Source organism: Pundamilia nyererei, unplaced genomic scaffold (assembly GCF_000239375.1).
Source record: "Pundamilia nyererei isolate P.nyererei 1_Seehausen unplaced genomic scaffold, PunNye1.0 scaffold00053, whole genome shotgun sequence".
NCBI lineage: Eukaryota > Metazoa > Chordata > Actinopteri > Cichliformes > Cichlidae > Pundamilia > Pundamilia nyererei.
In genome coordinates, this window is record NW_005187454.1 from 241,191 (window position 1) to 256,400 (window position 15,210).

Here is a 15,210-nt window from a genome sequence, read left to right on the forward strand (position 1 = left end):
GAAGCCCCACCCACCTGCTGTCTGAATATCTGTTTGCGAGGGGCAGCCAATCAGAAGACAGTTGCCTTGATGAAAGGCAATCTAAAACTGCTTGTTTCAGATGGTAAATAAAGCTCGTGTCATTATCTCATGAGTCTTGGCTGTATCAAAGCTCGTTATGAGATATATAAGGCTTTGAGCTGTAAATCAAGCAAAGCCACTCTATAAAGGCCATTACACACCAAATGTGTTACAACACGATGCATTTTGTGAAAAATTCATCCTTAGAAAAACAAAAAAAAAAAAATGTAAAAAATGAGAAGGGAGAGAAATGATTTGAGAGTCAACTGACCAGGAACAGTGTCTGTGTATATTCAGTAACTGTGCACAATTTGGGTTACAAGCACTTTTGCCAAATGCAAAAAAAAAAAAAAAATTCATTCAGCATTTGGTGTGAACGGCTGCATTAAAGAACAGGCGAGTCCTAAAAATATTCCACCTGACATTTTCCACAGTGTGAAGCACCCAAGACCAAAAGTGAAATGAAAATAGAAACTGATTTGTAGAGTTGAACTAATTTTGCCGTTTATATAATGTTGTAGTTTACACATTCACCCAACAAGAGCCCCGGTCTGATCCCAGGAGGAGATCTGAATTCCTTCGGGGTTGTGTCAGGAAGGCCATCCCACACAGAAGAAATATAATCTTCTAAATCAAAGACACAGCAGCTGAAAGTAACGTTGAGGAAACAACGGGAAATCTGTGCGTTTAAAATAGTCCATGAAAGCCACGTGCTAATAATTTATCATTTTTATTTCATATTTGAATATAAATCTCTGTCAAATGAAAATACCTAAATGATAGACAAAAATCATACATATTTACAGAATTTATAAAAAACAAACAATTTGTGTTGACTTGATTTCAGGGATTTGTCAGACTCCGTGATTACCATTCATTTACATACTCTTCAAATTCAAAAGAAAAACAGGACCAGTAACGTTTTTCTGTGTTGCTAAAGTTCAAGACGTACAGTTCAGGCGGCTTTTTGTAATACAGTGTTCCTACACAAACAACCCAATGATCTGACTGCTTATTGAAGTGCACATTTGGATAGAAAGAAAAAAAACAAAACAAAAAACAAACTAATGAAATCCACTAATTTAATATTTGGCCTGTGGAAGATGGCATTATGGTATAGATGCTGTAACAGAATAATCCCAACCCCAATGTGAGGACTCAAACAAGCTGCCATTGGGAGTCAAACTGCATGACTCAGTAACAGTATGGCGAAACAGGTTACAGGTGAACACATGAGAAGAAAGAAAAGAAAAAAAAAGTACAAGATGTAATGCTAAAACGGAAAAGACACAAAAAAATTAACTCAACCTGGAGTAGATTTTAGTCTTTTTGGCAAGTTTTGCAGGACAAACAGGATTGACAAAACAGACACATGATTGTGCATCCTGTGTAACTGCATCCACTGTGCCGTTACACAGGATGCTGACACTTTTTAGGACAGACACTTGCAGACAGAGTCGCACACTGCCCACTCGCCATCACATTAAATACCTCAAACGCTGCCAGATGGAAAATGTTTCACAACTGTATTCTGTACCAGAAGCTTTCACCTTCTAGTAACATCCAACTGACAAAAATAAAATAAAATAAAATAAGAGAGGTAGGTGACCTTTATAAAGAAAAAAGAAAAAAAAAATATTGCTGGCATCCAGTGTTTCAGACAGTTTAAAATGACTCAACATTATGCAGAGGGCAGAATACTGTGCATCTGTGAAACACACCTCACTCACTCCAACATAAAGAAATGTAACCTAAACAGGCGGCATTAGCCAGCTGCAGTTTGACCAGTGGTGATGTGTGGCAGTCTGGTGTTGAGCTACTACAAAGATAACAACTTAAGAGAAATTGGCAACACAATTTAAAACAAAAACGCATCACATAAAGCACTTTGACACCAGTCTACAGCCTGTATCATATGTACCTCTCCTGTGAATAAATCACACTACCTCGGGCTTCACATCACTTCTTACTGAAACAAAACGCTGGTCTATGAACTCAAATAAGGCTTCCAAGGGTCCAGCTTGGAATCAATGTGCGAACAAGAACCCTCAAACGCCAAAGTCGATTCTTGTTTTATCATAAAATGGGCTTTAAATATCTGTCAGAAGCAAAGAGAGGGTTTGCGTTAAACTCATTATCACATGACTGATGGCAGTTATTGCGTGGACATCGGTGAAATAAAGGGTAACATGAAATGTTAGCATTTCAAAGAAACTGTCAACACATTTATGGAACGACATACAGGAGATGACGATTATCAGCTAAGGGTGATTGATTCATTTCCATGCTGCTGTCACACGAGGGACGCAGGCCCAACATACACATTTACACGTTTGTTTTTAAAAAATTATTTAAAAACTACCTTCACCATCTGCATTCAAATTATCTGTGCAACCAAACCAAAGGCAGGTGCGATAATTAATTTATGCCTGATTGATTAAAAAAAAGCTTGTGCGCTCTCAAACTGTAAAACATAACTATTCATTTCTCAGACATTCAGTGGTTCCTACCTACTACACAAACTCAGAAATCAAACATGAAATGCTCTTCTGTTAAAAGAAAAAGACAGAAAGAAAGAAAAGCGTGCCATGCAGAGAAGCAAAAAGCCGAAGCAGGTCGGCCACGCAAGGTTTTGTGTAGGAGTCTGGGGAGAAGGAGAAAACCATCAAGAGATCAGCTATGCAGAGTAAAAAATAAAATAAAATAAACGTCTTGATGCATCCTCAATCATCCAGGAAAGTAAATCTCCAAAAGTTGATTCTGTTCATCTGGACTTTGCTACGGCCAGATGAACAGAATCAACTTTTGGAGAAAGTAAAATAAAAAATAAAAACTTCTCTCCCAGTCAGGCAACACCCTACCTAATGCAGAAGTGCCCAGATCAACAGCCTCCGAGGAACATTCATGGCTCCAAACTTTCAACAACACTACAGGAAACAACTGTAGCAGGTCACGCCAACAGTGGAGATTTAAAAACAAAAAACAGGTTGAGGATATCCGAACGCCTCCTCTTCCTCCACGTGCTGCGTCTGTCAGCTTGGCTTCCTGTGAGAGCCCGTGAAGCACCTCTGCGGTGATGTTTCAGACCTTTCGGCTGGGCTGCACAGCTACAACATGGCTGTGCTCTCTGGGGTACAGTTGAGATGTGTCGATGTGCTGCTTCCCCCAGGGGACTTGAGGCCTTTGGTTGCCCCTCCTAATGTTGAGCCCTGGCCCCTGGAACCCATGATCACCCCTGAGCCGTGGTGGCTCTGCTGCAAGCCTGTCATCATGGTCTCACTGGTGACGGTGCCAAACTCATAGGTGAAGGTCCCGTAGAAAACCAGGATGTCCACCGTGAAGACCCACTCGCAGATGGCTGCGGCGTGCTGCAGGGTAAAGCTCTCGTGAATGAAGAAGATGCCGCCTTGGAGGACAAGTTAAGGATGACAAACGGCTCTTGTAGAGAGAACAGAGCATTTATCCTCACTGAAGCAGACAGAACATTCAAATCTCTACCAAACAGATGGACTTAAAGTATTAAATGATTGGTGTCTTCATTTTTTCCTTCACCCACAGTAGGCTTACTTATAATGACCAATGTTCCCTCTAATATTTCATGTGTGAGTGAACACACAAACTCCCTGAGCGTCCCTTGGACCACTGTGAGCAATAGCACACGTGTGCACTGTGGTCACGCCAGCATCGAATCAAAGTTACATGGTTTATTAAAATAATCAAATTACAGCATTTACACTTATGTTAGACAACGTTATTTAACTGCTTTAGCCCACTTACAATGAAATTTAAAAAAAAAAAATCTTGTTCATGACCTGTGTAGGATGTTAACACTATTGGAAGTAAAAATAACTTTAACTCCAATTTTGAAAACAACAAAAAAATTTTAAAATAAAACTCTTGACTTGTATTATGAGTATGAGTCTGTGGTCTGGGAGAGAGTCCTGTAACTCTGTCTGCAAAATACAGCATATAAAGACCAATGATGGGCAATTAATTATATAGTTACTTCTTCAAAAAAGTAACTGAGTTATGCAAACAAAGTTTTTTGCAGCTGTTTACCTAAAAATGCAGCCAAGGCGGGTTTTTTTTTTTAAATAAACATTTTAAACTATTTACAGAACAATCAGCTGTTCTGCATCAAATTTGATGCCACACAAATTATTTGTGCTGCTGCAAAAAATAATTTGTCCACTATGAGATAAAGGAGAACAACAGCCTGATACCTGCAGGCCTGACAGCAGCAGATGTATCACTGCTGTAACACCTGTAACATTCAGCAGTCGCCTCATTGTTCTGACACACAACAAAACTATTGACTACACTACACACTAACTACACACTAACTACACACTAACTACACACTAACTACACACTAACTACACCTAAACTTCGCAAATCTCTCACATCTCAAAACACGCCGTCACTCCTAAAACTTCCCCCCTTCCTAAACAACTAAATGCTATGTTGGTATATCGTTTTTTGATTGGTCGACATGGTACATTTTTCCACCAATAGGAAAGGGTGGGGTTTTTTTGGTGTTTTTGCTCACAGGCTTTTGAGCGTTTTCCTTATAAAACGCAGTTTTTACCATTTCTTCCCGCAGTAAATATAAACAACGACAGTATTCAGGAAGAAAAACAAACACTGCATCTATTTTTATCATAACTCTGGTTTTACACAGAGTTAAAAACTGGTGTAAAGTCCACACTTTTTCCGTCAGTTGTTCCGTCTGTCCTGCTCCAATGGTTGTGCACGTTGTCATTAACGTGGCTTCACTCCACATCAGCCACGCCGCTTTGCTAGCTAAAACACCGGTGTCGGCACATAAGGACGCTGTCATAGCCTGTCAGCCACGTTGATTAGCCGCGTGTATACGAATGTGAATCACATTATTGGCTGGACTATGCGATAAGGTGGCATCTTCTAATCCAGTCGTTCCCATTTTTTTTTTTTGCCAGGCCCCCCCCCTCCCCGCGCGCGCACATGCACGTGCAAACACATCCTTTAACCACACACCCATATTTTCCTCCATTGCAGTTTATTTCACATCTCAAACATTTAGTAAACAATTAACTAAATACAAGTAATCTGCAATAAATTACAGGTAGTAAGAAAATAAACTCTTTCACGCTACGTCCGCACCGTATTTTGCAAATGCAGCTGTTTCTATGTGTTTGGACCTTTCGTCCACATGTAAACGGCGTTTCGAATCACCGAAAACAGATTTTTTTTTAAACTAATTTTTTGCGTTTAGTGTGGACGAGGAATACAGAGTTGGTCAGGCAACGTCAAAGGTATGAGCCTTTTTCACGTTGCGCTGTGCGCCATGTTATTGTTTACATGAGATGAATTGCAGAATGGCAGATAGTCAGATTAACAGTATTTTGTCTCTATCTGCAGGTTTACACATACACACATGCAGTTAATGTCCCTCTGTTTACAAAGGCAGAGGCGTCACGGTGTGATTATTTTTCGTGTAGTTGTTTTTTTCCTGTGTAATAATGTTCAACATTGCTATCAATACATTTTTCAAAAAATGCCTCTCTGTGCAAAATGGGTTTAAAAACATAAACAACTGTGGGATACTGTTTGTCCGTGATTTGGAGAGCCCAGCGCTGCTCCCACTGAAGGGGAAACCTACCACGGCACTTGTGCAGGTGAAGCCAAAGGGCAGATTTGCTTCACCATATTTTCTAGTCTTTGGCTTTGAATGAAGTTGGTTTGGAAACATATTCAGCGATGCTTCATCTCCTGATTTGCATTTGTGTGGGCGCCCCGTCAAAAACCTGTCCATTATGCTAGCAGTGTCCAAGCGGGTTTCTTTTGTTTTGTTTTTTCCTTTTCATACCGCGCCCCCCCTGCAATGGCTCTGCGCCCCCATACTTTGGGAAGGTCTGTTCTAATCCCATACGGGAGCAGCCGGTCACTTACTGACTAAACAATTCTGTTTTGCAGTGTCAAAGTTTTAATTTTAATTCAGGTTAGTTTTTTTTTTTCTGTGCGCAGAGACCGTGCCAGCAGTGCGCACACGTGCAGCTTAGAGGATTGATGAGGACGGAGCTGAACGGTTCTAATTTCTGTTGCCAATCAGCCAATGAGTAGGCAGGTAGGCAGTTTGACATCAAAGGCTATTTTTCTTATTTAGATCACCACCCAGGTGAGGTGGCGAGAAAAGCAGGTTACACCCTGCTCAGGTCACCACGAGGTCCAACTGGAGCAAGAGCATCCATGGAGCACACAAAGGCCTCGTCTAAGTTTGAACCCAGGACGGTCTTACTGTAAGGCACAGAGCCACCATGCCTTTAAATGACAAAATCATCAGTGTGGCTTTAAAGGATCTGAAAAAAAGCTTATAAGAGCTGAAACCACATTCATACGTTTATCTGCATAATAACAAGGATCTCACTCCAGTAAGGAAAGGATACTGAAGACGAGGGAGATCATGGCTCCCAGTGCCAGAGCCACTCGGAAATGAGCCATCCAGTAGTCGAGGGCCGTGACAGCCAGACGGTAGGTCAACACACACTGCAGGCACACAAACAGCAGCCCTGCTGGAAAGGCCACACCCGCTCCCACATAGTGAAGAGATTTGGCATGATCAACCTGTCAGATGGAAACAATGTCAGAAGAGCCGTTTGAACTGTGACATCCATGAGGTCTTCACTTATTGTGATCAGCATCACTATAAAATGAAAATAAAAATAGAATGCAATGATTTGCAAGTCTCATAAGCTCATTTTATTCACAACACTGAAACATCAAATGTTTAAACTGAGAAAATGTATCATTTTAGAAATTAAGATCATTTTAATTTTGATGGCAGCAACATGTGAGTAAACACATAGCCGTCTTCTCTGGCTAAAGATGATATAAAATTGACCCTGGTAACAAAAAATGCTCTGTGGTCAGACAAACTGACGACAATCCAGCTTATCAGCAGCACTCAGTTCAAAAGTCTGCATCTAGATTGTATTGAGGCACATCAGTGCCTGTGAAATAAACAGCTTGTACAAACAGAAAGATCCCATCAATACTGAATGATATGTACACTGGTTTTAGAGAAACTTATCCTCCCATTCAGGCGATGGCTTTTGTTTTGTTTATTTTAAAAGAGAAGGCCATGCAAATTTGAGCGGAGACTGTTAAACCACCGACTGCAGCCATTTTTACATGAGAACAGAAGAATGTAGGTGCTGAACTGGCCTGCTTGCAGTCCAGACCCTTCAACTAAAAAACATCCGACGGATCATGAAACAGAAGAAAAATCTATTTCAGACAAGAATGAGAGAATACTGCTGTTCAAGTTCAGCAGCTGCTCTCCTCGGTCCTCAGATATTTACAGACTATCGTGGAAAAACACGAGGGCGCTTTTGTTCGCCACATTCAAATGAGCAAATATGGGTTTTTTTCTTAAAAGTGGTACATTTTCTCATTTTAAACATTAGATGGGTTTCTATTGTGAATAAAAACAGGTTTATGATATCTGCCAATCATTATATTCCTTTCTTTACTTACCTGAAAGTTGCCCACCATGACAAGACCAATGGCATTGGTGCAGCCAGACACCAGAGCGCTGGTGTTGACCCAGCATCTGTGGCTGTGTTCGATCACTTGGGCGTAGCGCAAAAAGCACACCATCACAACTGTTGGAAACAAATTTAACAAGTATTAATAATCTATAATCTTTTTGATTTGAAATTGGAACGAAGCGGTCTTAGTATGAAAAGTATGCTTTTGTTTTCCTAATTTTTTAGAATAACTTGAACGCCTGAGATTTGGACACTCGCTGTTCTGCATCATGAGAAAGGCAGCTGGGAAGTAGCTTCACGCATTCTTCCAAAGGTTAGACTATGTGATTCATGTAACTGCTGCCCTAGACAGGATGCTGGCTTTCAAATACTGACATCTCTGCTTGCATAAGGGTCAATTTTCTCAGCAGGCTTAAAAACCCAGGTTGCAAGTCAGTAAAACAGAGCCCAACATCACAAGCTACCAACAGGAAGGAATTGGAGGGTCTAAAACGGCTTCTGGTCTACCGAGGAATTGCAGAAATGCATTATTTACTAAAAATGCAAGGAAACAAAATAAAACCATGACAGCTGGAATATAAAGGAAAGACATATGAGAAGTAAAGGTGACGTGAATAATGAAGTAGAGCTGCAGGAGAGAAGCAATCAAGCAGCTGTGGGAAAACTGGGACAGAAGTGAGTGGTGATAAAACGAGAGAGGGGGAGGAGAAGGAATGGAGGAAAGCCACAGAAGGTGAATGAAGGGGAAGGGACAGAGGGGGAAGGAAAGCTGTATTCATTATTGATTAGAGAGCACAGGCTATTTCCAGCCCCTGCATAACTCTTGTGGCTAACGTCTGTGCCTGTGGGAAACTGTGGAGAATTAATAAAATATACAGAGTGGACTGTGGAGACAGTGTTGAGATGAAAGGTGTCTACTGCCTAATTTTGTTTAACAAACAGAAGCCAACAGGCTTTTCACTCAAGTGTTGGTAATGAATATAGAGACAGATTAGAGATTTAACCAGTCCATTCCTTATGAAATGACCCCACACCTTTCTTCTGTGTGTCATTTAAGATGCTCTTAAATGTTTTAAGACACTAAAGACTAAAAAAATAAAATAAACAAAAATACACCAAGTCATACTTTGGTAATCAATTACAGAGGGTATCATTCTTGCTAGTCGAATAAGAAGTTTGATGTTCTTACAGATGATTATCTCAGTTTAACATTAAGACTTGAAACAGAAAGTAGCTTAAAATGATTATGTAATCATTACAACAACAAAAAAAGGAAGTGTTAAAATGTCAACTGGTAGTTTTACAGGAAGTAAAACTTGGGTACAGTCGCTTCCTGGCGTCTAACACTAGTACATAAACACTAAAACCCTGTCGTTGGGTGTTGCTAAAACTTAACATAACAATAGAACATAAAACATAATGAGGAACAGATTTTCCCCATTGTTTACAGACTACATGTCACACTCAGCCAACTCACTGCAAGCTACATCGACATCTATACACACTGTAAAGATATGCATGCATGTACTGCGTTTAGTTAGGCTTACCCATGAAGGCTCCAACATTGCCTATCAGGCTGAACAGACAGCTTTCAGGAGGGTAGGAGCCACATTTACTGTGAAGACAAGATATAGACAGTATTTACAAAGACACACACACACAACAAAAATTACATAAATTATTCTAATTTCTGAAACGCCAAAGATGGCAGCTGTCCTGCCTCTACCCTTAAAGAGCAAAGCAACAATGTAATGAACTGAAAAACATGAGTTAATCATGTTGTTGCAGTGTCACATACTGAGATTCAAAACTAAACCGTTCTCAAACCACTCGATATACTAAAAACATGGAAAAGTGTACTTATTGTTTTTTGTTAACTGCATCCATTTGTTCAATGATCTGGTGTGAGAAGGAGGAAACACTGTCTTAAGCAGTTATTTATAAGACTAGCCATGGCCCCTTCCCCATTCATTTAGATAGGATCTTTAAGATAAATGCCCAAATAACTTCCCTGAGGTGATGACAAGATGGCTGCTGAATAGTGAGACTTACTTTAAAAGGACTACGCATGTATTTTACCTGACACTGTTTAACAGTATGCTTCTGCCAAGGGAAGCTTCTCTAATAAATTCAAGTATGACACCAAATGTCGGCTTACACGGCCTGAAACTTAGATGAGAAATCATCTAAACGCACGGACTGCAAAAACTTGTTTGGAGCGATTAGTTTTTACAAGAGCGCCATTGTACTCGCCTGTGGTAAGTGGCGTATTTGCAAATTAAACAAATGCAATTTATGCAAAACGATGACATAACAAGATGATAATTCATGCTTCGAGGCCTTTGCTAACACAAAATAGCTTTTGTACTCTGAAACAAAGACATTAAGTGTAGCAAAGGGACCTGATGAGGGGGATGTCCTGGATGGTGCAGCATGACTTCGGGAAGCCTGGCCGGGGCAGCTCTTCTATGCATGTTACATTGTAAGACCTGTAGGAGTGACACAAAAAGCTCTGTTTATTCCCTGCTCATAGCTATGGAGTTAGCTCTGGTTTATTTTTGTAACCCATTAGATATTTTAGCCCATTTCATCACCTTCATAGAAGAAAAATCACATACCAGTTCTCCACAGGACACACATGGTGATTCATCACAGCCATGGCATACCTGTAGAGTAAAAAACCCACCATAATTTAAAGAAAGAAACAAATCCCCAATGACAAAAGCCCATTTGCCCCATCCTTTCCCACAAACCCTTCAATTAATCGACCCATCATGTAACACATTTAAATGTGACAGCATACAAGACCCAGGCACTGTGACTCACACTATCCATATTCCTGTGATGGAGAAGGCAGACAAGCTGACAGGTAGTACAATCCAGGCAGTCATTGGGCTGGCAGTGAGCAACCTTTGTCCCAAGCATGGGGTGAGAGGGCGACTTTGGGCTGGAGCGGCAACGGATCAGGTTGGGGGTGGGTGGGGTGTGGGGGCACTAACACACAGGGAGACACACGGGGGAAAGGGGGGCATGAGAGGGCAAAAGGGGGGAATGGCACAGCTCTTCTGCTCCACACGTTCCTGCAAACAGCAGCAACCCTAAAGAAGGTGAGGAGTAGAAGGACAATTTTATTAAACAGATGAAGCATTCAGATAGATTTTTTACAGACACATCTTCAGTGTTATATCATCTGGAAAAATCTTGCCTTGGCATGCATATCACAGAAAAAAAAAAGCTCAGTTCCCTCACATGCTCTGTTAATGGTTGCATTTTAAGACAAATGCAAGCGGCCAACTGTTAAGCACATACACACTGTGCTTGTGTGGCACGAGGGACAAAATAAGCAGTGACTGTGCGTACTCTTATAGTAAATTGAAGGTCCCCAGCATGCTGATAAGAAAGAAAAAAAAGACAAAACAAAACAAACAAAACAAACAAAACAAAGGAGGATGGCCAGCCTATCAAAACTCTTTTAGGGACTCTTAGATTCTTGATGAACCTCAGCGCAAAATAAAGTTTACATGCAAGACTGTTCCATTTACTGTAAACAAAACACACATTCAGCAATAAAACCTCACTGCATTCACTAAATATCTTCCGTAAGACTGCCCTATGTCACCATTACCAATGTCCATTTGTAACGGCATCTGTTCCCCACATGACGCAAAAACTGACTGCACCTCTAGAAAAGAAATGAGCAGCAACATGAAGCTGTTAAACTGTCTGGGAAAGGTGTACCCTTTTGAGAATGTAGACTTGGTCAAGGTCAGCTGTGTGGTGGAGGAAAGCATGCCCCAACACAGATGTGTATCACTTTACACAGGGTACAGTTACAAGTGTGCCCTTAGCTCAGAGGGACTATACAGTAGCATTAGATGGAGTACAAGCTCTTGTACCCAAAGAAGGGTTGAACCCACAAATGAAGCAGTGTTAAAATTATTGTTCTTTTTCTACTATGTAATGTAACAACAACAATAATAATAAAACTTCCCACAGTGACTACACCCTACCATTTGCAATTACAAAACTCTACAACTTAAAAAAATAAATTAAAAAAAATCCCAAATCACTCATTTAGGTTTCCTATCTTTTAGCATTTGCCAAACATAACTTGCCTGCTTGTTTGACGAGACCAATTGGCTTCACAACATACATACTTACTCATACAAGTAATTTTAATTATGAAAAACTACTAAAAGTTAGCATTTATAAATGTAACATTGTAAAATATGCTGTAATGAAGAGGATGACTGGCCTTTTATTATTCTTACCTCGCCTCTACGGAGAAGGACTTTAGCATACTGAACAGAACCGTCTATGTAAAGGAAATGCCCCCCCTTACCGCCCGCAGCCACTCACAGCAAATATTCGCCACTGTACTTATAAAAGGCAAAATACAACCGTGACAGTATGTTTTTTGCGAACAGCCAACAACACTAACTTTTCCACTGTCTACTCCGGCCAACCAAAGGCAGTAAGATCCCGGAGCACGGCAGCCTTCTTTGCGAACCGCGGAAATCCAACCGTTAGCCTCGCTAGCTTCAGCCTAGCTAGCTAGTTAGCTCGCACTTTACCAGTTCGTTTGACTTGACACCTGCACGCATCTCGGTTTCCGCTAACCCCAGCGATAAGCTCCGAAACAAGAAAAAATTAAAGACTGAGAACATCTGTGGTAACTGGACAGCTATAGTGCAAAAATTAGTTTACACCTACCTTCCACCTGCTATGCCCACCACAGACCTCAACAACCTTGGTTTCCCTTTAAAAACAGCGTTTTCTTAGCAAACGAGGTAATTGCTTAAATAAGTTCCGGTTGGGCGTTTCAAAATAATATATAGTGGCCGTTGCTGTTAGAGTTTCCTTAAGAATAAATAAATTATCAAATAATTTAGTTTATCTTTATAACAATAACTATTTCATTGGTAATAAAATACAGAAGATGCTCTGCACCGCTAAGAAAAAAAAAAATATATATATATATATAAATCACCACCTCCGTTTAATGCACATCTGCTCAGTTTGCCAATCAAGCCCGGAAGTCACACCTTTGGGGCCAACCGACAGAAACCTTTTTACATGTAAGCCGATTTTGCATAAAAATATTAATTAGACCTTCAGTCTTCATTTTTTTTGTCTGCATATTGGAAATAAAACACTTTTATTTTCTTACAATCATATAATCTTTTATTCTAGTGTAACTAACTTGACAGAGCTCACAGTGCTGTCAGGCCCTACTGTGCGACCCCGCTGTAGTTTTTGGTGAGGTGGTTAAGTAACAAACGTGATTTGAATGTGTTCAGAAACGTAAGCTGATCAAAATTTATGTGTGCTTTGTTTCTAAAATAATATTGACTCATTGTAGTTTCTTCTTCTTCTCTTTTTCAAAGTTTCTACCACAAGAACTCATCTCTAACAAGTGATGGATTTGGCCATAGGGGAAAAGGGAATACCATAAATGATGAGTTGCCAGCCTGATACAGAACAAGCTGAAACTTAAGCACATAAATGGTGTTCAACCTACATGTCAGGACAGCCCTCCAATAATCAGTCAACAACCCTGGCAATATAAGAGCAGTGTAATTCACTTGTGTGTCTCAGCAGCGAAAGCACACATGTAATTAATAAGTAGAATTAGCTCTGACAAGCTGTCTCAAGAAGATGGAAGTAGTATTTTGAGGAGCTGATGAATGAAGAAAATTCATCAGAGGACAGATGGAGAAAAATGAGTGAATCAGGAAGTTTCACACATGTCAGGACAAAGCAGTTGGTCCACACGACATATCTGTGGAGATAGTGAGATGCCCAGGAGTGAGGGCAGTGGACTTTTTACCTCAGTCTTGGAGAGTGAGAGGATGCCCGAGGAATGCACAAGTTAACCATTATTTTCCTGTGATTGCATTTGAGTATCACTGATAATCTAATCTATTCCTAATCGGTATCTACTCAGTATTTTTTACTGACGAACACAGAAAAGTGGTGTTACTAATAACATTACTGATGACTTGATTCTGTCACACACAAGCAATCAGATCTCAAAGTCGAAGCGCCACTAATTTGATTATTCTGTTTCCTATTGTGATGTGTTAAATTGTCTCTGAAAATGATGTATTGTTGGGAATCATTGCAATAATTCTTTCAAGGCTTCAAACCAGAAAATAAAAATATCTGAAATATCTCCAAAGCTACTTCATGAATACTAGAGGTAAAATAACCTGTGCACAGCAGAAGCAGGAGAAGCCAGTCATCTAAATGTAAAAAATAAAAATTCTTAGTAAAAAGCAACATTTAGCAGAGCACTCTGCCCCCTTCCCCCATACTACACAATGTAAAACAGACAAATAAATATTTTGATGGGGTTTTGTTGTTGTTCCGTTTTGTTTTCTTTTTTATTTGAGGCAGCAACAAAATCTAACTCTTTTTAACAAACTGGAATATGAACATGTGTACAATTCACACATGCAAGTGAGAAAATAAGATTAGGTTGTTGTACCTCACTGTACCTAAAAAAAATATTGACACCAAAACTGACACTGCGAAAAAGGTATACCATAAAGTATGATCTGCTGTGGAGTTTGCAGATTGCAAAGTTGTTCACTTTGAAATTATGTAATAACACCTTCAAAGGTCAAACGCCAGCATTTACTGGGGCTGAACAATCTGTGTTTGAATTTAAATAACAAGGAATGTATATGACCAGAGGCTTTAAAAAAGCTACAGGGCAGATTAAAACCTGCATTCTTGCTCTGCTAAACAGCTTTAAAGGGACTAAATATGATCTTGTGGACATTTGTGATTGACAACAAAGCATAGGCTTTGGGGTGTGGGGGGTCATATCAATCCCCAGATTTGCAAGTAAAAAGTTGTTTTGTTTTAGCATCTTGTATCATGAACTGGATCAATAGGGAGATTCAGCTGTAAATGAAAAGTACAAAGAAGTATGACCGATTATGTTTGCTAGCTATGTTTGTCACTATGTTGGACAACTTTAATTTAAATTCTTTCCATTTAAATCCTTTTGGATCTTTCCCACATTTATTCTGAAATATTAAATTCTATGACAATCCATCATTTTTAATCACCACATTGTAAGTTAGAAATTTCAGCAATACTGTAAAAGAGGACTCACTACGGCCACAAGTGATATTTACAGGAAAGACATTTGGATTTATTCAGCAGACAGTTGCATAAATGGTTTTGTGATAAAATCACTGAAAGATATATATATATATATATCAGAATCAGAATCAGAATCAGAAAGGGTTTTATTGCCAAATGTTGAGCGGGTTTACAACATTAGGAAATTGCTGCGGTGCTTCAGTGCAAACATACTGTCATAAATTACGCTTAAATAGACATGAAAATAAAAATAAGAATAAGAATTAAAAGTGCTACGTAGAAAGATATATACATGAGTGCAGGTGGTGGTCAGTGCCAAAACATGGAATGATGCAGTGAACACAGTCATGTGTTAGTGGTGGGAACATTTATACGGTTATTGTTCATGTGTCCAACAGCAGAGGAGAAGAAACTGTTCTTATGGCGAGAGGTTCTGGTGCGAATGGACCGGAGCCTCCTGCCTGAGGGGAGCAGGTCAAACAGACTGTGTCCAGGGTGAGAAGGG

At 39.9% G+C, this 15,210-nt stretch overlaps 1 protein-coding gene across 2 annotated transcripts; it reads right to left on the minus strand.

The window, feature by feature from the left end:
* Positions 1 to 2,848: 2,848 nt before the first annotated feature.
* On the minus strand, positions 2,849 to 12,357 carry LOC102214239 (transmembrane protein 150A). Of its 2 annotated transcripts, none has more exons than XM_005733560.1 (8): positions 12,303 to 12,357; positions 10,416 to 10,687; positions 10,208 to 10,255; positions 9,992 to 10,078; positions 9,137 to 9,204; positions 7,576 to 7,703; positions 6,486 to 6,663; positions 2,849 to 3,466 (listed from the first exon to the last, which is right to left on the minus strand). In XM_005733560.1, the coding sequence occupies exons 2-8, from the start codon at positions 10,478 to 10,480 to the stop codon at positions 3,168 to 3,170; spliced, it is 873 nt and encodes a 290-aa protein (XP_005733617.1). In that variant the 5' UTR covers positions 10,481 to 10,687; positions 12,303 to 12,357; the 3' UTR covers positions 2,849 to 3,167. The 2 variants fall into 2 exon arrangements, with proteins under 2 accessions (XP_005733617.1, XP_005733618.1); XM_005733561.1 differs by lacking the exon at positions 12,303 to 12,357 and adding an exon at positions 11,861 to 11,877.
* Between the last annotated feature and the right edge of the window lie 2,853 nt (positions 12,358 to 15,210).

Excerpts from the sequence above, each read along its gene's own strand:
- LOC102214239 (XM_005733560.1), bottom strand. The coding sequence starts at position 10,480 with ATGACTGCCTGGATTGTACTACCTGTCAGCTTGTCTGCCTTCTCCATC. Across the intron at positions 10,256-10,415 it reads ATCACAGGAATATGGATAGT|GTATGCCATGGCTGTGATGA; the intron begins GTGAGTCACAGT and ends TTTACTCTACAG. Across the intron at positions 10,079-10,207 it reads GTGTGTCCTGTGGAGAACTG|GTCTTACAATGTAACATGCA; the intron begins GTATGTGATTTT and ends TCACTCCTACAG.